This window comes from Podarcis pityusensis (assembly GCF_964106645.2).
Source record: "Podarcis pityusensis genome assembly, chromosome: 13".
Taxonomy (NCBI): domain Eukaryota; kingdom Metazoa; phylum Chordata; class Lepidosauria; order Squamata; family Lacertidae; genus Podarcis; species Podarcis pityusensis.
The window spans coordinates 44,922,469-44,946,207 of NC_138038.1; the positions used below are offsets into that span (position 1 = coordinate 44,922,469).

A 23,739-nucleotide genomic window follows, 5' to 3' on the forward strand; every position below is an offset into this window, starting at 1 on the left:
ATGGCTTATAAGGTCCCTGCTCCCCCACATCAAATCCTCACAACAAGTTCACTGGGCTCTGAAATTGCGGCTGGCCCAAAGTCACCCAGAAAGCTTCATAGCCAAGTGAAGAACCTGGGACTCCTTGTTCTTCGAATGTGTGCACATTGTGTAAAAAGTGTTTGGGGAACAATGCATCAAAAAGCAGTGTTTCATAAGGAACGAAATGATAAGACACACGATCCAAGGGATAGCTCAGTTGGTAGAGCATGAGACTCTTAAGCTCAAGGTCATGGGTTTGAGCCCCACATTGGGCAAAAGATTTCTGCACTGCAGGGGGTTAGACTAAATGACCCTTGTGGCCCCTTCCAACTCTACAATTCTAAGATTCTAAGGATACAGATTGATTGTTGCCAATGTTTGCCCACTGCTTTGCAAACAAGTGGTGGGATGCACAGCCAACGGAGGTTTGTACACAGCAATAGTCTTGGCACTCTCAACTACTTTGATGACACAGTAGCTCCCAGGCTACCATACTACTTTTAAGTTGAGTCCACACCAACAAACTGCAAAGCAGTAGCAAGTATGCCATAATGGGCAGCTTACACAGAATGCCCATTTAATAAACTGGGCGGTTTCTCTTGTATAGTGCTTTCTTCCTCCTATATACATTCTGGTGGGACCGACTACTTTGCCCATCAACATTCTCCTTTTGGCAAGCTCCACACCATGTAATATCTCCTCTACCCCACCCACCCACTATGTATGTATAATCCCAAAATTCCCAATGCTCTTCTTGGGAGTGAAATCACAATGCAACTTTTGTATATTTTTATTTTTTCATTTGAGGAGGCTGGGGAGCTTTTGGTATACAAACCCTAAAACACCATCAGATTCAATCACAAATCCCTGCATAAAACAGTCAGTGAAACGACAAATCACATTGCCGCAGAATGATAGCTATGTTATTTAGAAGTACCCACAATGGAGTCAGGATCTACATTTCTCCAGCAAAGGTCAAAGCTTTGATCATCCCAAGTTATCAGAAATCAATCAAAGTGTTTGGGAAATCTGGGGACAAGAGTGCTTTCAACCACAGATGGCAAATTTGGCTACAGCCCTCCAATAGGGCTGGGCGATATATCAATATATAATCATCCGAAACCATTTTGAAGTCCATAATTGTGATATCAGCTTCATAATTATTGACCTGGCAATATATTGTGAATCATAATGTGTGTGTGTGTGTGTGTGTGTGTGTGTGTGTGCACACGCTATGCAAAAATTGCAATGTGGGAAAAACCATGAAGCCAGCCAATGCTTCTCTTAATTCCTGCAGCCCCTGTTAACTCTACTGGCTCAGCTCTCCCTCATGCAAGGGGGCAGCAAATCACAAGAGAAGGGGGTGGAATCACAATGCAGGAAAATCTGTGATGCCTCTACATAGCTCCATCCTTATTTCAGGCTGTGATATGTTGGTATATCACAATGTCTAACTGGTGATATATCAAAATGTTGAAAACCAGATATCGCCCAGTCCTATTTTCCATATATTGTTGGGCTCCAACTCCCCTCATTCCTGAGTGTCGGCCCATATGGCTGCAGCTGATGGGAGCTGTGGTTCAGCAGCCTTTGGAGAGTGACACAGGTTTCTCGCTCCTGCTTTCAACCATCATACTTTGTGTTATGTACTGAAGTTCTCACCCTGGGCCAGCAGGGGGATACTGTAGATAGTTATGCAAATGAAGGATCGAAAGTGACGTTCAGTGATTGGATAGTTTTAGAAAGTTGTTACAGTAACGTGGTACTGGAGCTCTATATAAGCAGGCTGACTGAGCCCTTCAGTGCAGTTCTGTCCTGGCCTGTGAATAAACAAGAGCTGTTTGAAGAATTGCTGTGTCGTCTGATATGTTTACCCACAACTTAACACTTTGCATGTGGAGCGTTAGCCGGGTATGTCCTGTGCCCCAAGCTGGTCTTGCATCTGTCTCCCGGTGGTAAAGCACGGAGGAAAACCTTGCTGTTCTGACTTGTTTGAGACTCCTGCCCTGCGAGCCTTGAAAGTGAAGGTGTATCTGAACTCTGCCCGAATATCCTTGAGGAGCAGGATGTACAGAAGAGGATCAAAGATGTTACCCAAGGTGGTAAAGAACAAAGTTGTACGTTGGTAGATGAAGATCTTCCTCACCAAGTCGCAGCTTTCAACTGCCTTCCCGTGGAGCATCACTTCCCAGAAATACCTGTAATACGAAGTCACCTGGTGAGGAGTGAAGAGGACGAAAAAGGTGATGACCGTGAGAGAGATGAAGCCGTAGATCTGCCTTTTCGTTTTCTGCTCCAGAGAGGCCACTTTCCTGAGTTCGTACAGGACCCGGAAGTAGAAGAACCCCATGAGCAGGAACGGTATAAAGAAAGAGAAGACCGTGATGCTCACCCTAAACTCGGCGTATTGATAGTTCAGCCTGGAGCCATCCAGGCAGCGCTCCTGTGGCTGCTCCTCTGGCCACTCACCTCTGATCTGTATCCCGATGCCGACCGCGCAGAAAGCTGCCACCAGGAGCCAACAAACGGCACTCACTTTGGCAGCGCCTCGCATGGTCTGCAGCCTGTGGAATCTGAGCGGGTGGACCAGGCCGAAATAGCGCTCCATGGCGATGAGGCACAAGAAGTTGTTTTTGGCGTAGAAGTTGGTGCGGAACGCCAGGCCGGCCACCGCACACACCTCCTTCCCAAGGCTGGTTTTGTGATCGTGGTAACTGTAGTACATCCATAAAGGGAGCGTCAGGGTCTGCAAGATGTTGGCTAGCACCAGGTTTGCAATGTAAACAGAGAGGATGACGGACCTCTTCATTTGGTGACTCAGGGCCCAAAGCGCCAAGCTGTTCAGAGGCAGCCCGACCACCACCACCACCGAATAGATGGGGATTTGAAAGTACTTGGTGATGTTGACAGGCAAAGGGTGGCATGAGATGTTCATGGCGCCTATTGGAAATTATTGTGGGTTTTCTCCCCTCTCTTCCTATGGAGCCCCATTGCTCCGGACTGTCATCTCACAGCCATTGCAGACAGCGCATACCTTGTTGAACTTGCTGGCCACTGGACTCGTCCACAGGGTGTGGAGGTGGAAACGAAGGACACTGCGGACGAGGTGGCAAATGCCCCTGCTGCCACTTGTCTTCTTTGGTGGCCTGCCCTTCCTTCTAATCCAGATCAGTTTTTAATTAAGAAAAAGAAAATAGAGAGGGCTTCTCAAGACCTGGCATGGGAAAGATTGCAGGAAAAATGGATCAGGCAGTTCTCAGACTTGGAAATAAGTGTGTAACCGCTACCTTCCCCCGCCCCCCAAAGGTCTGCAGTCCTAATGTACCTTTTGCACATGGTTAAGGTATAAACCACAGAGCCTAGGGCTAGCTGATCAGAAGGTTGGCAGTTCAAATCCCTGCAACGGGGTGAGCTCCCGTTGCTCGGTCCCTGCTCCTGACAACCTAGCAGTTTGAAAGCATGTCAAAGTGCAAGTAGATAAATAGGTAAACGGCGTTTCCATGCACTGCTCTGGATCGCCAGAAGCGGCTTAGTCATGCTGGCCACATGACCCGGAAGCTGTACGTTGGCTCCCTCGGCCAATAAAGCGAGATGAGCGCTGCAACCCCGGAGTCATCCACAACTGGACCTAACGGTCAGGGGTACCTTTACCTTTATGCAATCCTCTTACCTGGGAATACAACCCTCCTGAATAGATAGATGCCTAGGATTGCTGGCCAGTTAGGCATCACCCCAAAAGGCATGAGTCACCCCTCAACAGTACGTAACTTTGCATTATTATTATTTTTTTTAAAAAGCATCTGATCATTTACCATCCATCTATTTATATGCAAATTTAGAAAGAGTCACTATACGAAGACTCTTATAGTGGGGGGGGGGAGGATGAGTGTAGATAACAGGAAAGAGAAAGGGTAAAGGACCCCTGGATGGTTAAATCCAATCAAAGGCGACTATGGGGTTGTGGTGCTCACCTCACTTTCAGGCCGAGGGAGCCGGCGTTTGTCCACAGACAGCTTTCCGGGTCATGTGGCCAGCACAACTAAACTGCTTCTGGCGCAATGGAACATCGTGACGGAAGCCAGAGTGCACGGAAACACCGTTTACCTTCCCACCGCACTGGTACCTATTTATCTACTTGCGCTGGCATGCCTTCGAACTGCTAGGTTGGCAGGAGCTGGGACAGAGCAACAGAAGCTCATCCTGTTCTGGGGATTTGAACCGCCAACCTTCTGATCAGCAAGCCCAAGAGGCTCAGTGGTTTAGATCACAGCGCCACCCGCGTCCCATGAGTATATATACTACTGAGCTAGATAGACCAATGACCTGATTCAGTAAACAGTGGTACCTCGGTTTAAGAACTTAATTTGTTCTGGAGGTCCGTTCTTAACCTGAAACTGTTCTTTTGTTTCTTTTTTTTAATTAGCATTTTATTTATTTGTTAACATTCTTAAACGTTGTCATATTACATTACAGGACTTACTATAATATAATTTCCAACATGTATACATAAATTATATACAAATTTTATATACCTAGAAAGAAAATGAAACAAAAAAAAGAAAGAACAAAGAGAAAAAACAAAAACAAATCCCACCCCCAAATCATATACATACCAACACACTAGACTTCCTGTCTTTCCCGTTGTATATTCATTTTTTTACAAATGAATGTACTCTTATTATTGTATATTTCTTTACATATTATCTAACTTGAAACTGTTCTTAACCTGAGGTACCACTTTAGCTAATGGAGCCTCCCGCTGCCGCCACGCCACCACTGCGCGATTTCTGTTCTCATTCTGAAGCAAAGTTCTTAACCTGAGGTACTATTTCTGGGTTAGCAGAGTCTGTAACCTGAAGCGTCTGTAACCCAAGGTACCACTGTAAAGGCAGCTTCTGATATTCCTCAAATTAAGGTGGATATCACCAACTTAATTGCCAAACAAAGGCTTTGCCCATTAGGCAACTGGAAGGCTTTCAGAACCCAGCAGACTTGGCTGCCCTCACATATCCTGGCAATGTCCTCTTTCTGTTCTCAGGCCTGTTCCACTCATCTGAAGATCAAGGGAGCCACAGCAGGTGTCCCTATCCTATAAACATCTACTGCCAAAGAGCTCCGTTTCACTGTTGCAGAACATGCTTTCCTCCTCGTGCTGCTGAGCATTGATGAATGAAAAGCCAAGCCTGCGCACAGGGAATTTCCATGACATTTGACTGCGGTGATAACCTTCCTGTGGTTGTGTCCCTTCATAACCCACAGTCTGTCAGACTCTGACCTCATCTGTGCCAGCGATTGAATGGAAGTCTGCCCACATGCTCAGGGGCAACTTCCTCAGTGTACAGAAGAAACCGCTTGGAGACAGGAATAAAGAAGGAAGGGAGATGGGTATTTACTGGTATTTTTCTGGGTGATTTGAAATCTATTCTAGGTGGGACATTGGCCTAACCCAGCAGGCTCTTCTTATGCTAGTAATATTAATAATAATAATAATAATAATAATAATAATAATAATAATAATTTTATTATTTATACACCGCCCATCTGGCTGAGTTTCCCCAGCCACTCTGGGCGGCTTACAGCACATAAAAAAATTGTAAAACATTAGACATTAAAAATCTCCCGATACAGGGTTGCCTCCAGATATCCAACAATAGCAAAATGTAAGAAGCCGGCCCCAGCCCCAGTTAGGTTGCTGGAAAAGATTGCCAGAAGGAAACTATGTCAATTTTATTTGAAAGCCAATGGGTGAGCTTGGTTTGGTGGCTGATCACAAATTCCCAGTGTTTAGGAATAGACAAATCTATTTTTCCCATACATTTAAAGCACTCCCCCCCTCCGGGGGGGAAAGAATCCTAAGTACTGTAGTTTATCCCTCACAGAACTACGAATCCCAGCACCCTTAAATTACAGTCCCAATGAGTCCTTTCTGGGGGGTGGCGGGGGGGTTGCTTTAACTGTGCTTCAACAGTATGGTGTGTGTGCACAGCCGGGGCTGCATCCGGAACGAGCAGATTCCATTCTTCACTTCCTTAGGTTGTATTTAAGTACCGTATTTTTTGCTCTATAAGACTCACTTTTTCCCTCCTAAAAAGTAAGGAGAAATGTGTGTGCATCTTATGAAGCGAATGCAGGCTGCGCAGCTTTCCCAGAAGCCAGAACATCAAGAGGGATCGCTGCTTTCGCTGTGCAGCGATCCCTCTTGCTGTTCTGGCTTCTGGGATTCAGAATATTTTTTTTCTTGTTTTCCTCCTCCGAAAGCTAGGTGCGTCTTATGGTCTGTTGCGTCTTATGGACCGAAAAATACGGTACATCCTGCCCAGAGCAGACCCATTCAAATCAATGAACCTAAGTTAGGCATGCCTGCTAAATTCAACAGGTCTGCTCTGAGAAGGGTTGAATACCATGCATTGTTACTGCTGTAAAAACAAGATTACTGATATCTGAGAAAGAAGTAGAAGCAAATTATTATTGTTAGAGCTTTCCTGAGCCATATCCCTGTAGTGTGTTCCCATGCTCTTAGTCTCCAAGAGTAAATTTTATTTTGCGACTGGTAGCCAAACACCATAAGATACACACACACAGAATTAGTAAGGATGCATACTTTGAATCATAGATTCATAGAATTGCAGAGCTGGAAGGGGCTCCAAGGGTTATCTAGTCCAACCCCCTGCAATGAAGGAATCACAAGCGAAAGCATCCATGACAGATGGACATCCAACCTCTGGTTAAAAACCTCCAAGGAAGGAGAGTCTACAACAGGCATAGGCAAACTCATCCCTCCAGATATTTTGGGACTACAACTCCCATCATCCCTAGCTAACAGGACCAGTGGTCAGGGATGATGGGAGTTGTAGTCCCAAAAACATCTGGAGGGCCAAGTTTGCCCATGCCTGGTCTACAAGCTCCTGAGGGAGTCCCTTCCATTGTCAAACAGCTCTCACCATCAGAAAGTTCTTCCTAAAGAATCCCCTTTCTTGTAACTTGAAGCCATTGGTTCGGGTCCTACCCTCCGGAGCGGCAGAAAACAAGCTTTCTCCGTCTTCCATGTGACAGCCCTTCAGATATCTGAAGGTGGCTAGCATACGTCCTCTCAGTCGCCTCTTCTGCAACCCAACTCTCTCAGCCATCATACATGGTCATTAAGAGAATGAATGATCAAGGCTGATTTCAAAGTCAGCTTGAGTTTGTTTGTTTGTTTCATGCTGTAAAACAGTAATAATAAAAAATTGAAGCACTCACCTCATTACTGACCCAAGAGACGATTCACACACCTGCTTGCTTGCAACTGCTTCATTCTTTGGAATGGCATCCTCTCTTTGTGGCTGTGTCAGTCACTGTGGTTTTTGTGACTCAGATAGCATGCAGAATGCGCTAGTCTCAGTTAAGCGATAACCACCAAGTTGTACATCATAGGAGACAGCCAAGTGGGAACTCAAATAAAGCTGTTTTGGGTTTTACATATTGCTCTCAGGTTGCTGTGCGTCTCAGAAGGGACTTACCAACATGATAGATAGATAGATAGATAGATAGATAGATAGATAGATAGATGATAGATACCATCTGGGAAGTCAGAGATTTGACACTGAAATAACTGTTGCATTCTTGAAGGGTTGTAGGTTTGTTTGTTTTTTATCCCTTTTCAAATGGGCAAATCACCTGCAGGAGTCAGGAAGCATACCACAAGGGACTGGCTGATTTGTGCAAGAAAAGTGGCAACTGGCAGCTTTGGAGATGCGGGGTGTGATTCTGGAGATTAATGATATCTGATTTTGACTCGGAAGTAGCAGTGAACACACAGAGAGAGACACTGGAGGGGGGTTCTTTGTCCTCACAGAGGGTTAGGCCTTTTCCCCAATCTAATTGAAGCCCCCTCCTCCATACCACAAGCTACCCATAAGGGGGAAATGCAGGCACACAATGAAGAACTGCAGAGTTGGAAAAGACCCCAAGAGTCATCTAGTCCAGGCATAGGCAAACTCGGCCCTCCAGATGTTTTGGGACTACAACTCCCATCATCCCTAGCTAACAGGACCAGTGGTCAGGGATGATGGGAGTTGTAGTCCCAAAACATCTGGAGGGCCAAGTTTGCCTATGCCTGATCTAGTCCAACTCCCTGCAATCACATCTAAAGAAACCCTGACAGATCCAATCTCTGTTTAAGATCTTCCAACAAAGCTCACCACCTTCCAAGGGTGTCACAGGCCAGCTTCACCTGTTGAACAGCAGCCTGAAGAGGGAGAAGGCGGAGTGACTCCACCTGCAGCTGATCAGCCTTCTAGGACTTAGAGGAGAAGGCGCTGATGAGAGGCTTCAGCCTTCTTAAGCAAAGCTTCCAGCAGAAGTCAGGTGCTGGAAACAACGCTTGTCGTTCCTGGCTTCCTGCTTGTCTTGGCCCTTGACCCCATGATCATCGGATTCTCTGACCCTTGGATTGTCTGGCTATGCAGGTTGCTGTTTGTCCAACCTTTGGACTGGACTTCACTTTGGATGCTGATGCTGCCTTCAGGCAAGTACACCTCAGAGACTCTTCTGTTTGGCTGCCCTCCTGCTCCACTGAGCTCTGCACATCAAGCCTCAGCAACAAAACTACGGCAGTGGGAGTCTGTCCCACTGTCAAACGGTCGGAGAGATTTTGCATTTAATCAGAATCTCCTGTCTTGTAATAGGAATCCATTGGTTCAGGCCCAACAGCAGAAAGCAAGTTTGCTCTGTCCTCTGTGGGACAGCCCTTCAAATATTTGTAGGTGGCTATCATACCACTCCTCTCAATCTACTCTTCTGCAGCCTAAACTATACCTAACTCTCTCAACCATTCCTCTTAAGTGGTTTCCTTTCTAGATACTTTGGCTTAACCAGGTCAAGGACTCTGGCTTCTTGCTGGGTTAAGAGCTATGCTTGCCCTGTCCTTCAAAAGGAAGGTGCAGTGAGCATGTCGTTTGTTGGGTCAACATCTTAGCCAATGGTCAGAGATGATGGGAGTTGTAGACGAGCAACATCCCTCGAGGGCCACAGGCCCCAACTATTCCGTGATGGCTTCTCCTCTACGTTCCCCTGCTATGGGGCAAAGAGGTTAGTTCTACGTATCCCACAATGCATTGTTGCAGTTTATCACTGCTTTCTGATCCCGCTCCTCTCTCTTCTTTACCAAATGGTTTATGCCATTCTAACTTTCTTAATACAGTGGTACCTCAGGTTAAGTACTTAATTCGTTCCGGAGGTCTGTACTTAACCTGAAACTGTTCTTAACCTGAAGCACCACTTTAGCTAATGGGGTCTCCCGCTGCTGCCGCACCGCCGGAGCACAATTTCTGTTCTCATCCTGAAGCAAAGTTCCTAACCTGAAGCACTATTTCTGGGTTAGCGGAGTCTGTAACCTGAAGCGTATGTAACCTGAAGCATATGTAACCTGAGGTACCACTGTACTGCAATTCCTTAAAAATTCCGGAGCAGTTAACAAATAAGAATATCAGACCAATAAAATGGATTTTCCTTTTGCCTGGCCTAGATATCATTCCTTTCCCCCAACCGACCGAATTTTGTTGTTGGCTTTTGATCTGATTTCATCCTGATGTTAATTCTGACCCATTGTTCCATATTTATTAATAAATATTTCCCCATATTTATTTCTTAATGTCCTGATAGGCGCTGGGGATAGAACCTGGGACCTGCTGGTTGCCATTGAGTTACAACCAGGGCTTTTTTTTCCAGCTGGAACGCAAAAAAAAAGCACTAGCTACAACCCTTCTTTGCAATGTGGGGCCTGCTGGAGGTTTTACTTTCTGGCCTTTTTGTGTCCTGATGCTGGCTTGCAGGGTGGGAAATGAAGTCATAGCCGATAGAGGAAGCTGTGACAGGGATTCCTTTTCTTTGCATGTTCCCTGCCCTACACAGATCTGCATTTGCAGGCCACTTCCCTGTTGAGGTTTGATCTCTGGTTCTTTAGAATTGCCTATTATTCTTTTTTTTTGGAAGAGGAAGAGAGGCTCAGCTGTGCAGGCAGCGACAGCTCCTCTGAACTCCTAAAGAAGAAAAAAGTAGACCCCATCTGCGCTATATGTTTAGCTCCTGGGAACTGTGGTTTCCAAGCGTTGGTGGCATAGTGGTTAGTACATATGCTTTAAGAGTGCAGGTCAGTTATGTGTCCAGGGCAGCTGTCTACCAGCTCCATCTGGTACGCAGGCTGAGACCCTATCTGCCTGTGGACTGTCTCGCCAGAGTGGTGCATGCTCTGGTTATCTCCCGCTTGGACTACTGCAGTGCGCTCTATGTGGGGCTACCTTGGAAGGTGACCTGGAAACTACAACTAATCCAGAATATGGCAGCAAGACTGGTGACTGGGAGTGGCCGCCGAGACCATATAACGTTGGTCCTGAAAGACCTACATTGACTCCCAGTATGTTTCTGAGCACAATTCAAAGTGTTGATGATGACCTTTGAAGCCCTGAATAGCCTCGGCCCAGTATACCTGAAGGAGCGTCTCCAGCCCCATCGTTCAGCCATCGTTCACTGATGATCCAGCTCCGAGGGCCTTCTGGCGGTTCACTGTGAGAAGTGAGGTTATAGGGAACCAGGCAGAGGGCCTTCTCGGTAGTGGCACCTGCCCTGTGGAATGCCCACCCATCAGATGTCAAGAAACAACTATCTGACTTTTAGAAGACATCTGAAGGCAGCCCTGTTTAGGGAAGTTTTTAATGTTTGATGTTTTCTCATGTTTTTAATATTCTGCTGGGAGCTGCCCAGAGTGGCTGGGAAAACGCAGCCAGATGGGCGGGGTATAAATAATAAATTATTATTATTATTAGTGTCGTGCTAATAATGCCAAAAGTTGCAGGTTTGATCCCTGTATATGACAGCTGCATATTCCTGCATTGTGGGGGTTGGAACAGCTGATCCTCAGGGTCCCTTCCAATTCTACAATTCTATGAATGCTTTGGTTCAATGTGTCTTTAGGGTATACGGTTTTATTTATGTTTATGTACCACCTGCGCATAGGATGGAGGGGCTGTTTGCAATTAACACAGAGCTTGCCGACCGCATAACTGGCACAAAGAACCCTTGTTATCTCAGTTCGTGGAAGAAGTGCTGTTTGGTCTCCAGACTACTCCTCGGTCCCAAAAAACCTCATCCTCATGCTCTGTCCTTGTATCTCATTACTCTTCCTATATTTAGTACTGTAGAAGTGTGGGTTTGTTTTAATACTTTTGTATCCCACCTTTCTGCCAGGGAGCTCAAGGTGGCATACATAATTCTCCTTCTCCCCATTTTATCCTCGAGACAACCATATGAGGTAGGTTAGGCGGAGAAAGGCAGTGATTGGTCAACAGTCATCTAGTGAGCCTCACAGCTTAGTGGAGATTTGAACCCTTGTCTCCCAGGCCCTAGCGTGACACTCTAACCACTGTGCCACACTAGCTTTGCCAGTTTGTTCCATCTTTGTTTTTCTCATGACATCAACTGACTCCCTCCCATTCTGACAACCAGCTTTTGTTTCCTTGCTTTCCCCCCTCTTTTTCCTTTGCTTCTTGGAGCAAGCAAGGAGCCATGTGGCCGGTCAATGGCTCCCAACCACAAGAAAAACCAAGTGAAATGAATATCTCCAAAAGGGAGACTTTACAGCCTGCATCTTCGCATGATTCTTTTTGTAAGGAAACCCAGTTCTTTCCTTTCAGTCGTTCAGAACCCTTTTTCATCTTTATTTCACCGATGGAGACTTGTTTGCTGCAACGTCTGAAACTGTGAGCAGAACTTTTGTCTATTTGCTGAGCTAAGTGTCTGTGGTGTATTCTAGCGTAAGTATTTTTCTGGGGGACGTTTGTTTAAAGGTGGATGAGGGCAGATGGAAATCTAACCCAAGTTTTAATGTGCTTGGAACGATCGCCATATTGCTATCTCTGCTACGAGAGAGTAATGAATCTCTCTTCCAAACCTCTCTCTCCAGCAGAGGCAAGCAGGCTTTCGTCTCACAAACGGCAACCGGAGGTCCACACAGCCAGAAAAGTACAGCCCTCAAAATCAGCTTCTCCTTTTCGTGTACAGAAAAAGTAATCTCAAACCACAGCTCACAGCCACATCTGTGTTCGCTAAAATGAAAATTTCCACCAAACATCAGTCACATCTTGAACATCAAGGTAATATTTCAGTTCCCAAGACTCAAGTAACCCCTTCCCAAACTCAAACCCACCCAAAGCTGAAATAAAAATCCTGCAAGCAGTTTCCGAGTGAAATGCGCCACAGTTAATTTGAAGCCACCAAATGAAAAGCTGCGTTCATAATTATTTTGTAATCAGCAACACAGCCCCAGTCTCAGCAGAGACAGTTCAACAAAGGACAGGCATGAAGCCCACATAGACAGTGTTAATAGTCCTCAATTCAGAAGCTGCAAAATAAGGAGGACCATTTTGCAATCGCATGCATACACTCATTTATCAATGTTCCTCTTAGCCAAAATTAACTAGGGCCAAGTGAGACAAAGGCAGGCAAATAAATGAACACATTCATCGATGCCCCTCATAGACGTGAATTAATCCCGGCCTTCACCTCTCATAATCTGATTTAATCAGCTGTCTTCAAAGGGTTCAAAGCACTTTCCCCCCCTAAGCACTGATGTTCTGTTGCTTCGGATGGTGAGACAGGAAGGGAAGGAAGTATGTGAATCAGAGCATCCTTGGTAACTACCGTGGCAGCAGATGCTCCAAAAGGCATGATTTTTCAGTGCACCTTAGGGGAAATTAAAATAACAGCACAACATCAACATAGAAAGAGATGATAAAGCCGTGATCTCGCGGGAGCCGCCAGGTGACTCGCGAGAGAGCATGGCTCCTAAAAATGGGATGTCCCACTTAAATCAGGACAGTTGAGGGATATGTGTATCGAGAACCTCTGGCCTGGGGGTCCAGTCTGGCCCTCCAGGTCTCTCTTTCTGGCCCTGGGAGGATCTCTTTAGGCCACACCCCTTTCTCAGCCCTTCATTGTACCCTCCTTGAGGGTTTTTTGCCTGGCTAGAACATACGTTGCTTCTCTCACTTTGGCTTCTAGCCCTGTCCAGTGGGATGGATCCCTACAGAAGGTTAACTGGAGGGAATGTGGTCCTCAGGTGGGAAAGGGTTGCCCATACCTGCTGTAAGGACACTCAGTATTATCCCCCCCCCCCCAATATTGCAGATGTTAATTGCTTGGCACGAGAGAAAGCAGCCTGCTAGAGAGGCTACCTGGTGAGTGCATGACCCAGGTGGGATTTAAACAAGGAACTGCCTGGTCCCTGGATTTCTGTCTCCCTGAGGCAGTGGGACAGTTCAGACCAGGCCACCACTTTGCTGAAATTCCTGGAGGGGATCATACTTGCGCCACCTTGGGTCCCATGTTGGAAGGAAGTTGGGGTGTAATAAATGCATGAAAATAAATCCAAATCAAACAATAAATGAATAATAATGATAATAACATGCCCCCTATATAACTGGGTTGCCCCAGCCACTCTGGGTGACTCCCAACACAACATTAAAAACACGATAAAACACCAAACGTTAAAAACTTTCCTAAACAGGGCTGCCTTCGGATGTCTTCTAAAAGTCAGATAGTTGTTTGTTTCCTTGACATCTGATAGGAGGGTGCCACTACCAAGAAGGCCCTTTGCCTTGTTTTCTGTAACTTCGCTCCTCACAATGAGGGGACCGCCAGAAGGCCCTTGGCACTGTACCTCAGTGTCCGGGCTGAATGATGGGGGTGAAGATGCTCGTTCAGGTATACAAGTGGTCTCTCCCCTTTTGCTCTAACACCCCAAGTCTCTTTGCCCACCCTGACTTGCTTTTCAAGTCTTCTGTGAGGTGGAAAGCGAGGGATTAATTGCTGCCATGTTAGCTGGGTAGCCAGCAGCTTGCCCATCTCTCCATCCTTCTGTTGCCCAAAGTACCCTTTCTCCTCCTCCTCCTCCTCCTTGACCCGTTAATGAGCTTAGGCAGGCCAGGATTACCAAAGGGATTTCGTCCTTCCCTTCTGGGCAGCGTCTGCCTAACATGACTCACCGAGAAACCGAAATACGGAACCATCGAGAAGACAGCCTCTTAAGTGGCGCGGAAGGCGAAAGCGAACTGGGGCAAAAGCGTCGGAGGGATTGGATAGAGCCCAAAGCCCCATCTCCGTCTCGGCCTGTATAAGCGTGAGCTAGAATCTGATTAATTTCAATATCCAGAGAGGGAATTTAAAATCACAGCATGGTTTGGGGTGGGGAGCAGAGAGGAGAAGGTGACAGACAACAGAAGAAATTCTGCCGTGGCAGGTTCATTCCTCTGCATCTTCAGGGTGGGCTGAAAGAGACACCTGCCTGAAATCCTAGAGCAGGCACCCCCAAACTCAGCTCTCCAGATGTTTTGGGACTACAATTCCCATCATCCCTGACCACTGGTTAGCTAGGGATGATGGGAGTTGTAGTCCGAAAACATCTGGAGGGCCGAGTTTGGGGATGCCTGTCCTAGGGAGATGCTTTTAAGCAGGGGCAGGTGGACGTCGACCTTACAAGATCTTATTTGGGCTTATTCCCCTGAAAACCCTGAGGCTCCTCAGCCACAACCAGAGTGGCTAGGACAACCCAGTCAGATGGGTGGGGTATAAATAGTAAAAATATCATCATCGTTATTATGGAATAGGACATCTCTATTTTCATCGGAGAAGTGCTGGAGTGTCTGTCTGTCTGTCTGCCTGTTTAACTAAGGGTACATTCAGATGTGGGAATATCGGGTTAGTTTTGCTGATTATACTGCTTCCACCCAGATTTCTAATGTTCCTTTCACACTGCAGGATGTGTTGTGTTACGTAACTGTGGCTTTTTGACAGATATAGCAGCGCATCATGCTAAATTTCTTTCACACCAGTAGGTGTGGGGGTGGTGTAACAACAATAAACACCATTGGACGATGTCACTGCTCACCTACGCTTTTCACACATGCGTGTTTCTGTTCCATCATGGTTCCCCCATGAAAACGGCAGGAAATTGGTGTTTGCCGGTATACTGCCCCAAATTTTGTCACTTCATTCCTGCGATTTTTTTCCCAATTGAGGGGGCTGCAAATGGATTTTTTTCTGGAATCAGATAACAGAACTGAGTGCTAAATGCGTGCAATATTCTCTTGGTTTTTCTGGAATGGACATTGACATCAAGTGAAAGCTCACATATAATGTGGAAATTAAGCAGCAGGGAAGCATCAGGGAATTGGAATAAACTGCCAAGTGAAAGCAGACTAACTCAGTCTCATTAATTTCAGCTCACCTTCTCTGAACAGGGCAGAATTAGAGACACCCTCCGTCTTTTTCTTCCCCTCAGAAACTACCTTTGCAAATCTCCCATAAACAATGTAAATGTCTTTTGAGTTGTTCAGAGCCTGCCATCAGCAATGCAAATGTTTCGTGTTATAACAAAGCGTGCGTGCACTTCTTGTGTGAAATTTTGCCCCCTTTCCATTCTTCCAGAGTCCTTCAAAAGGTTTGCATAGTCCAATGTGCCCGCCTAAATTTGCCCAACAAAAAGGATCATTTACCTAATTCCAGACAAGAAGCTACGCTAGCCTGTTGCGTCAAAAACAGCAGAGCCTTGTGTCACCTGAGAGACTCACAGTGCAATCCTATACACCAGAGTTACATACACAATGTGTGTTTAAAGCACTCTATTGCCTCTTTAAACAGTGATGGCTCCCCCCCAAAGAATTCTGGGAGTTGTAGCTTGTTAAGCGCAATGAGAGTAGTTGGGAGACACCAATTCTTCTCACAGAGCTACAATTCCCAGAGTTCACTGGGAACTGAGATTGATACCACTCTATTCTACCTTGGTCAGACCACAACTGGAATACTGTGTCCAGTTCTGGGTGCCAAAATTTAAGAAGGATGTTGACAAGCTGGAACGTGTGCAGAGGAGGGCGACCGAGATGACCAAGGGCCTGGAAAACAAGCCTTATGAGGAGCGGTTGAGGGTGTTGGGTATGTTTAGCCTGGAGAAGAGGAGACTGAGAGGAGATATGATAGCCATCTTCCCATATCATAAAGGCTGTCACGTGGAAGATGGAGCAAGCTTGTTTTCTCCTGCTCTGGCAGGTAGGACTCGAACCAATGGCTTCAGGTTACAAGAAAGGAGTTTACAACTCAACATCAGAAATTTCTGACAGTAAGAGCTGTTTGACAGTGGAACAGACTCCCTCAGTAGGAGGTGAACTCCCTTTCCTCGGCAGATTTTAAGCAGAGACTGGATGACCATCTTGTCCGGGATGCTCTTGTTGAGATTCCTGCATTACAAGGGGCTGGATTGGATGACCCCCGGGGTCCCTTCCAACTCTACGATTCTGTTATTGTGAAACTATTCTGGGAAGCATCTGTGAGTCGGGAGACGTGGAGGACATTCAACGCTATTTGTTACGATGCCCTTTATATACATCCCCTCGACAAAAATTCCTCGATTCCATCCTTTGCTCTCTTTCCAACCAAACTCCTCTTGAGCAAATCTCTATTTTACTGGCTGGCAATAATGCATTTATGACTGCACGGGCTGCAACATTTGCCTTGGCTGCAAGTAAGTTGAGAGCTAGGCACCAAGACAAGTATCATAAGGGGGAGTGTGAGACGTGGAGTGCTTAACTTATGCAACAGGGATCTTTGCATTTTTGTATGTTTGCTTTGCTGCTGTTGTTGTTCAGTTTTAAATCAGTTATTTGTATCTAACGCCTTGTGACCAATTGTGACGGCTTATAGGGTAAAGGTAAAGGGACCCCTGACCATTAGGTCCAGTCGTGACCGACTCTGGGGTTGCAACGCCCATCTCGCTTTATTGGCAGAGGGAGCCGGCGTACAGCTTCCGGGTCATGTGGCCAGCATGACTAAGCTGCTTCTGGCGAACCAGAGCAGCGCACGGAAACGCCGTTTACCTTCCCACCAGAGCGGTACCTATTTATCTACTTGCACTTTGACAGGCTTTCAAACTGCTAGGTTGGCGGAAGAGGGACTGAGCAACGGGAGCTCACCCCGTCGCGGGAATTTGAACGGCCGACCTTCTGATCGGCAAGTCCTAGGCTCTGTGGTTTAACCCACAGCGCCACCCGCGTAACTTTTGACAGCTTATAGCTTTTAGCAATAAAGATTCATTCATTCATTCATTCACTATCCTGGGAGTTGTAGCTCCAGCTTACAGCTACATCTTATAGGAAAAAGGCCATTGATCAGTGGCAGAGCATGCAGAAGAAATCCAGGTTTTATTCCTGGCATATCCAGGTAGGTTTGAGAGAGATCCTTCCCTGAAACCTGAAAAATGGACTGTTGATCTGACTTGGTATCAGACAGTCTTGGGCTCCCTGAATTTGCCGAATCCTCTTCTAAAGCCATCCAAGTAGGAGGCCATCGCTGTTTCCTGCAGCAACGAGTTCCACAGTTCAACCATGCACTTTTACATCTCCTCCAGACAGCAGCAATGTGATAGCCTTGAGGAAGTGGAGCAGAACAACTAAAAAAAGAAATCGGAATAAATCAAACCACTGATGCACTGTTGTTCCATCAAAGACATGTTGCAGAAGACACTGGCGATAAAACACAAGTGTGGCGTGCCCGTAAAGACAGGAACTGAAAACATAACAGCCTGGACTGAGCTCTTTCTGACAGATGGCAAGAGGTTTTAGTGGGAGGGGAGAGAAAATCCGCAGTTGCTCTTGCAGGACTGTGTGGGTGGCGAGATCAAGTGCTTCTTCCAGGTCGTGGCGGCTGGGCGGGGGCGGGGGGGGGGGAGATGGAAGAGGCCAGATCAAGAAACAGAGTGCAGTTATTTCCGCTGCAAGCGAGCGGCTGCAGAGGCAGCTTCAAAAGCATCCAGAGGTGGGAGAGGCCTTGATCTTCAACAAAGTCTCAAAGGATGCTTCGAAGATCGCCATTTTGGGGAAAGGATTCAGCCACACACTGGCCAATTTGGGCTGTGCAATTAAAGTTGATTGGGAACTCTAGTGCAGCAAACCTGCCTTCCAAAAGAAAAGGAAAATATGGACCTTTTTTTGCAACGGATGGGGGAAATGTACCTGAAAGCATGGGAAAACAACTGCTTGAGACGATGTTGCATCACCTCCTTTGGCAAACAAATTCAGAGTGAAGGCTCTGTAAATCACAGGTATTCTCTAGCTCTCTGCAGACAGGTGGTCTGGGAGCAACCTCAGGTCCAGAAAACCTCTCTCTCCCGTTGAACTCTATCTCTTTGTCAATACGGGGCTGTGTTTTCCACTAAAATGAGTATGCATTTCTTTATGAAAAGGAAATATCTAGCCTGCCTTCCCACTATAAACAAAGTGGTTTCTATCAAAAGTTTAAAGTGCTTAGCCTTAGGGAAGGCTGCATAGCTCAGTGGCAGAGCATCCGCTTTGCATTCGTTAAGGTCCCAGGTTCAATCCCCGGCGTCTCCAGGTAGGAATGGGAACGCCCCATGTCTGAAATCCCTGGAGAGCTGCTGCCAGTCAGTGTGGACTGTACTGAGCTAGATAGACCCAACTGGCTGATTTGTTTGTTATGGGGCAGCTACCTCTGTTTCCTAAACACAGCAGACTGAAACCACACTACAGTGATACAGTACCAGCAGGTGCCATGGCAATCAGAAAAATCAATAAAAACAGGCACACATGGCTGCTAAGGAAATGTTTGCGTCGTGTGGTTAACAAGGAAGGTCTCAGGCATGTCCTTTTCTACAGCAGGGATCATAGAATACACTCTAAGTTAACTTTAGAGCATAGAATCGCAGAGTCAGAAGGGACCACAAGGATAATCTAGTGCAGAGGTTTCCACCCTTTTTGAGTCCACGGCTCCCTTTACCAACGTCATTCTTTCTGCAGCACCCTCAGGAGCCCAGATGTGCCACCCCTTGCCTGCAGAAGTGGCAGCGTCTCGCCCCTTTCAGAACAACCTGCCTTGTGGAGTTCCCCCCCCAGCCTCCTCTCCTCTCCCCTCTCCTTGGGAGTCCTCCGGACAGCCGCTGCCCCTGATCTCTGAGCTGCACCCCTCTCCTGCCCCAAAGAGAGGTCCCTCCTCACACTGCCCCACAGGGGCCTGAGAAGAGGATATTCCCAACCTTAGTGGCCCAACAGAGACTGGCCAAAGGTGAATGTGAGGCCAGCACTTTACCTTGGGAGGCGGCAGGGTCAAAAGCGGGCACTCAACTTCCAGGCAGGCCTTGCACACAGCAAGCACAAGAAAGGCCAGCACGGCCAGCACTTGCCCACCTCTCACTATTCTCCTTTCCCAACAGCAGGCACTGGCAGACTGGCGGACTGGGCTCCCTCTCCTGCTTGCTTGCTTACTCGGAGGCTGCCTTAGTTCCTGGCAACTAGCACCCCCTGGCCAGCCCCAGAGGCACCATTCGCCTGCGAAGCTTGTAGCCAGGGCTGCTGCAACAAACAGCTGTGCAAGCCTTTGGGAGGCAGAGACATGAGAGGGCATCAGGGGAGGGAAGGAAGGAAAGAGAGACAGAGGCCAGTGTTGCCCACGGCACCCCTGACCATCGTTCAAGGCACCCCAGGGTGCCACGGCACACTGGTTGAAAACCACTAATTTAGTCCATCCTTCTGCAATGCAGGAATCTTTTGACCAAACCAGGGATTGATCTCACGACTCTAGAATCCCAAGGTATGTGCTGGGGTTCTTGAAACCTTTCACCACTTGGAGTCTGGGGTGTGCCTAAGAAAGCCGCTGTGTTCCTTCCAAAGCTCTCTTCCTAAGTCCCATCTTTGTTATTTCAGCTTTGTTCCAGGCCTCCTTCCCAGCCATGTCGCTGCTTGTGTTGGACGAAACAGCAGGCGATCTGCCAGTCCGAGACACCAACCAGAAGCCCTCCGTGATTGCGGCTATACAAGGTCAAAATTTGGTTGGGGAGGAGTGGTTTTTTAGGGCATTTGCTACAATAGTTGTGTTGCTCACTCTGAAACTTTCATAAACAGAACTGCGAATGGAATTCAGATTCCGTGTCAGGAAAAGTTTAATTCTGCAACCGGAATAAATTATGTAAATCTGCATCGATTTGATCATTTTGGGTTGTTATTACCACAGTCATGCAGATGGGTAAACTGTGCAGGATACTGAAATTCCACCATTTCTTGACCCATGAATTTCCTGATCTGTCCCCTCTGGTATTTCTCATTCAGTTTTATCATATTTTGACAGTTTATCTTTGTGGCCCAAAAGACTAGCAACTTTTCTTCCTTGCTTCCCCTGCTCAAGGAAGCTTCAATTCCTTAAAGACTACATTCCGACATTTCCACAGTGCAATACCGGAAATTGAAGCGTTGAGTTAGGTGTCCTTTGCTGCACAGATAATATTTGCAAAGAGTGCGGTGCAATGTGAAACTCAGGTTGAAATTCTCTCAGTTTCACATACGGTCCTGCCTTTCCAAAACTTAATGCAAACTCCCTTCAAGACGTTTGAGCTGCCTGCAAGCAGAGCATGAATATGTAGGTGCATAGTGATGAATTCAGGGCTATAGCTCAGTATGAGAGCATCTGCTTTGCATGCAAAAGGTTCCAGAGTCAAACCCTGGCATCTTTAGGTAGGGCCAGGAGAGACTTCAGTCTGGAACCCAGAAGAGCAGTTGCTGGTCAATGTATATAAATGGTGCAATTGTTTGTTTCAGCACAAGGCAGCTTCCTATGTTGCTATGTGTCAGGGGTTCAGGGACAGAGGCACAGGGTAGGCAGGAGATGGAGAGCGATGGGGATGAATCCCAGGACAGCGAGGAAGAGGATGACAATGACTCAAGAGATTCCATGAGTCTTTCCAGCGAATCAGAGGATTCCCAGAAGGGGGCGCCGGTGGTCAAGGCCAGGGGAGCCCCAGGGGGGACGTGTCAGGAGCAGGGGGCCAGCGGGGGATCCCAAAGTGGCAGCTGGGCGTCAGGACCAGCCTCCCCGCCAGAGTGCAGCGAAGGGGGTGGAGGTTCCAGTGTATCAGGGGAAGCAGCTCCGGCAGCAGAGAAGGGAGGGAGGTCGGAGCAAGCCACCCTCCCGGAAAGGGGAGGGGAGTAGTGAAGGGAGTAGTGTAACTGTCAAAAGGAAGGTTAGAGGTTGGGCGCGCGCGCCAAGTTCAAATGTGGAGGCGCGCGGAAGTACAGGGAGCCCGGAGGAGGAGCCAGGTCCCAAAGCCCGCAGGAGGGGGGAAGAGCAATCTGGGGATTCCGCGTCAGGGGAATCCAGGAGGGGCGAAACCCCAGCGGGCAGGAAGACCCTGCGGAAAAGGAAAGAGAGGAAGAGGGGGAGCAGCGCAAGCCTCTTAAACTGGTGCAGGGGAGGGACTGACTCAGAGGGGACTTCAACGGTCTAAGCGTAACAGACGTGGGGCTGCGCGCCTCGGATGTGAAGCAAACAATGAACTCCAATAAACACTTTTGTATATAAGAAGAAATTGGCGTTGGTCTTTTGTGAGCTGAGACCTGAGGCAGCCCTGACACTATGTTTCTAGAATTGGAAGGAACGGTCTTTGAAAATAGGGCTCAGAAACTCCCTCGTAGCTGGACAGGCTTAGAGGGTATGGCCCTAAAGGGTAAAGGGACCCCTGACCATTAGGTCCAGTCACTGACGACTCTGGGGTTGTGGTGTTCATCTCACTTTATTGGCCAAGGGAGCCAGCGTACAGCTTCCAGGTCATGTGGCCAGCATGACTAAGCCGCTTCTGGCGAACCAGGACAGCGCACAGAAACACCGTTTACCTTCCCGCCGGAGCGGTACCTATTTATCTACTTGCTCATGCTTTTGAACTGCTAGGTTGGCAGGAGCAGGCACCAAGCAACAGAAGCTCACCCCATCACAGGGATTTGAACCTCCAACCTTCTGATCGGCAAGCCCTAGTCTCTGTGATTTTAACCCACAGCGCCACCTGCGTCCCTTTCCCTACAGGGTACCCTTATGCAAAAAGAGGGTTGGTAAATAAAGACAAACCCGCTTCCTTTTGTGGCATGCCAAGAAGTATAGCGGGGGGGGGGGATAGTCTACCGTGCCAGTGGCAGCGCAATACTTTCCTTGCCGTGGCTGCTGGCAACCCACATTACGACACTGTGCCCGCCACCCCCATCTCTGAGCTGTGCGAGATTCCAGAGGTTCCATTCGCTCACCCAGGATTTGTGTTTCCTCCTGAGAATATGAGGCACAGCGGACCCTGTGGTGTCTTTAGAATATATGGTTTATTTACACGTAGGTGCAACCTGAGTCTATGCTGTACAGGATCACAGCATCAGCACCCCCCAAAAAGATGTTGCTTTTCCCATAGCCCCAGAAGCCTTGGATTCCAGCAGAAATCAGACATAGTTCTCTTGCCTCCACCTTCTAGCTCACGTAACTCAAAACTCCTTTATTTTTCTATCAGCAAGTTGAGGGAGAGAGGCTCCCACCCATTTGTCATCTGGCACAGAGTCGCTTCCTTTGTTATCTTAACAACCCCTATGTAGGTCATTACCTCACCAGGAAGCTAGCCTGGCTATTCCAGGAGTTTGAATCCTTGCTGGATCCAGGAATTTGAAGGAGGTTCCCGCATATATCCTACCTGCCTCAAACTCTTAATACTATGTTGTTATGCAGTGGGTTTGTCTGTGCAATTCTTCTTCCCCCAGTCTCCCCCTCTCCATGCATAAACCCATGTTCTTTATGCAAGAATGGCTTTATCTACTGATAACTCTACTCTGTATTGTTTTTAATATTTGGTTGGAAGCTGCCCAAAGTGGCTGGGGAAACCCAGTCAGATGGGCGTGGTATAAATAATAAATTATTATATTATTATCTCCATCTCCAAACCCCCTTTCCTCCAGATGTGTCATCTTCTGCTGTCCTCCCTGCCAAATCCCAAGGGTTGAAAACATGGATGAAAGGTAGGCGAGGTCATGAAATTCACTGTCTTTATGTGTCATATCAAACTTTTCACATAACCACTCCCTCTAATAGCAAACCCCAATGGTGCGTGCCAAGAAAAATTGAGATGAAGCAGGACTACTGAGAAACAAGATGGAAGTGTCCACCCGACTGGGGAACTTTGAGGTTTCTAGAAGTACATATTAACTAGGGTTGCCATATCTCAAAAAGTGAAAATCCGGACAACAACGTTGTTGAAGCCTTTTTTGGCAAGTTTTTGAACTATTTTTTAAAGAAGGTCACCTAAAACAACTCTGCCAACACGGGTTGCCATACGCCCAGATTTTCCAGGACATTTTCCCGATTTCGGCCGGGACACTGCTTCCTACAGCGGTACTCAGGGTATGTTCAGGATATTCCGGACATAGGGCAACCCTATATAACCGTCCCCCAACTGTCCAATGAGAATTAAGCATGGTCAGCTGAGCACAGGATGTTGAGTGTGTTGGAAAAGGAAAAGGGGAAACTGAGGCAACGATGCCCTACTTCAGCTCTTTATCGCTTAGAGTATCATTGAGGAGAACATGGTTGGCCAACAAGAACCTTGTATCCTTATACATAATAATTCTCATTATGAAGAGGGCTAGCATTATGTAGTAAGAGTGTTGGGCTAGGACTGGGGAGACCTAAGTTCAAATCCTCCCACAACCATGAAACTCACTGTGGTCTTAGGCCAATCACTCTCACCAGAGCCATTTTTTAGGAGCAGGCAGCCCAGGTGGCTACCTGGAGCCCTGGACTCTGCAGGGTGGAGTGCCTGGCCTAGTGCAACTAGAAGGTGAAACTTAATTTTTGCAAATGTATTAAAAACCATCCTCTTACAGCCAT

The 23,739-nt window shown here is 47.3% G+C and overlaps 2 protein-coding genes across 2 annotated transcripts in view; one reads left to right on the forward strand and one right to left on the reverse strand.

Annotated features, from left to right (window-relative positions):
- Positions 1 to 817: 817 nt before the first annotated feature.
- On the reverse strand, positions 818 to 7,346 carry LOC308461023 (G-protein coupled receptor 4-like). Its single transcript, XM_080977601.1, has 2 exons — positions 7,261 to 7,346; positions 818 to 3,235 (listed from the first exon to the last, which is right to left on the reverse strand). Exon 2 carries the CDS (start codon positions 2,954 to 2,956, stop codon positions 1,925 to 1,927), a length of 1,032 nt encoding a protein of 343 aa, XP_080833727.1. The 5' UTR covers positions 2,957 to 3,235; positions 7,261 to 7,346; the 3' UTR covers positions 818 to 1,924.
- A 6,738-nt stretch (positions 7,347 to 14,084) lies between these two features.
- RPGRIP1 (RPGR interacting protein 1) overlaps positions 14,085 to 23,739 on the forward strand; it is a 43,415-nt gene continuing 33,760 nt past the window's right edge. Inside the window, exons 1-3 of the mRNA XM_080978817.1 lie at positions 14,085 to 14,173; positions 19,761 to 19,874; positions 22,812 to 22,871. Coding sequence (XP_080834943.1) covers positions 19,787 to 19,874; positions 22,812 to 22,871 — 148 coding nt within the window. The 5' untranslated portion in view covers positions 14,085 to 14,173; positions 19,761 to 19,786. The remainder of the gene's footprint in view (positions 14,174 to 19,760; positions 19,875 to 22,811; positions 22,872 to 23,739) is intronic.

Bases quoted from the DNA above. Each gene is read 5' to 3' on its own strand.
- LOC308461023 (XM_080977601.1), bottom strand. From the start codon at position 2,956: ATGAACATCTCATGCCACCCTTTGCCTGTCAACATCACCAAGTACTTT.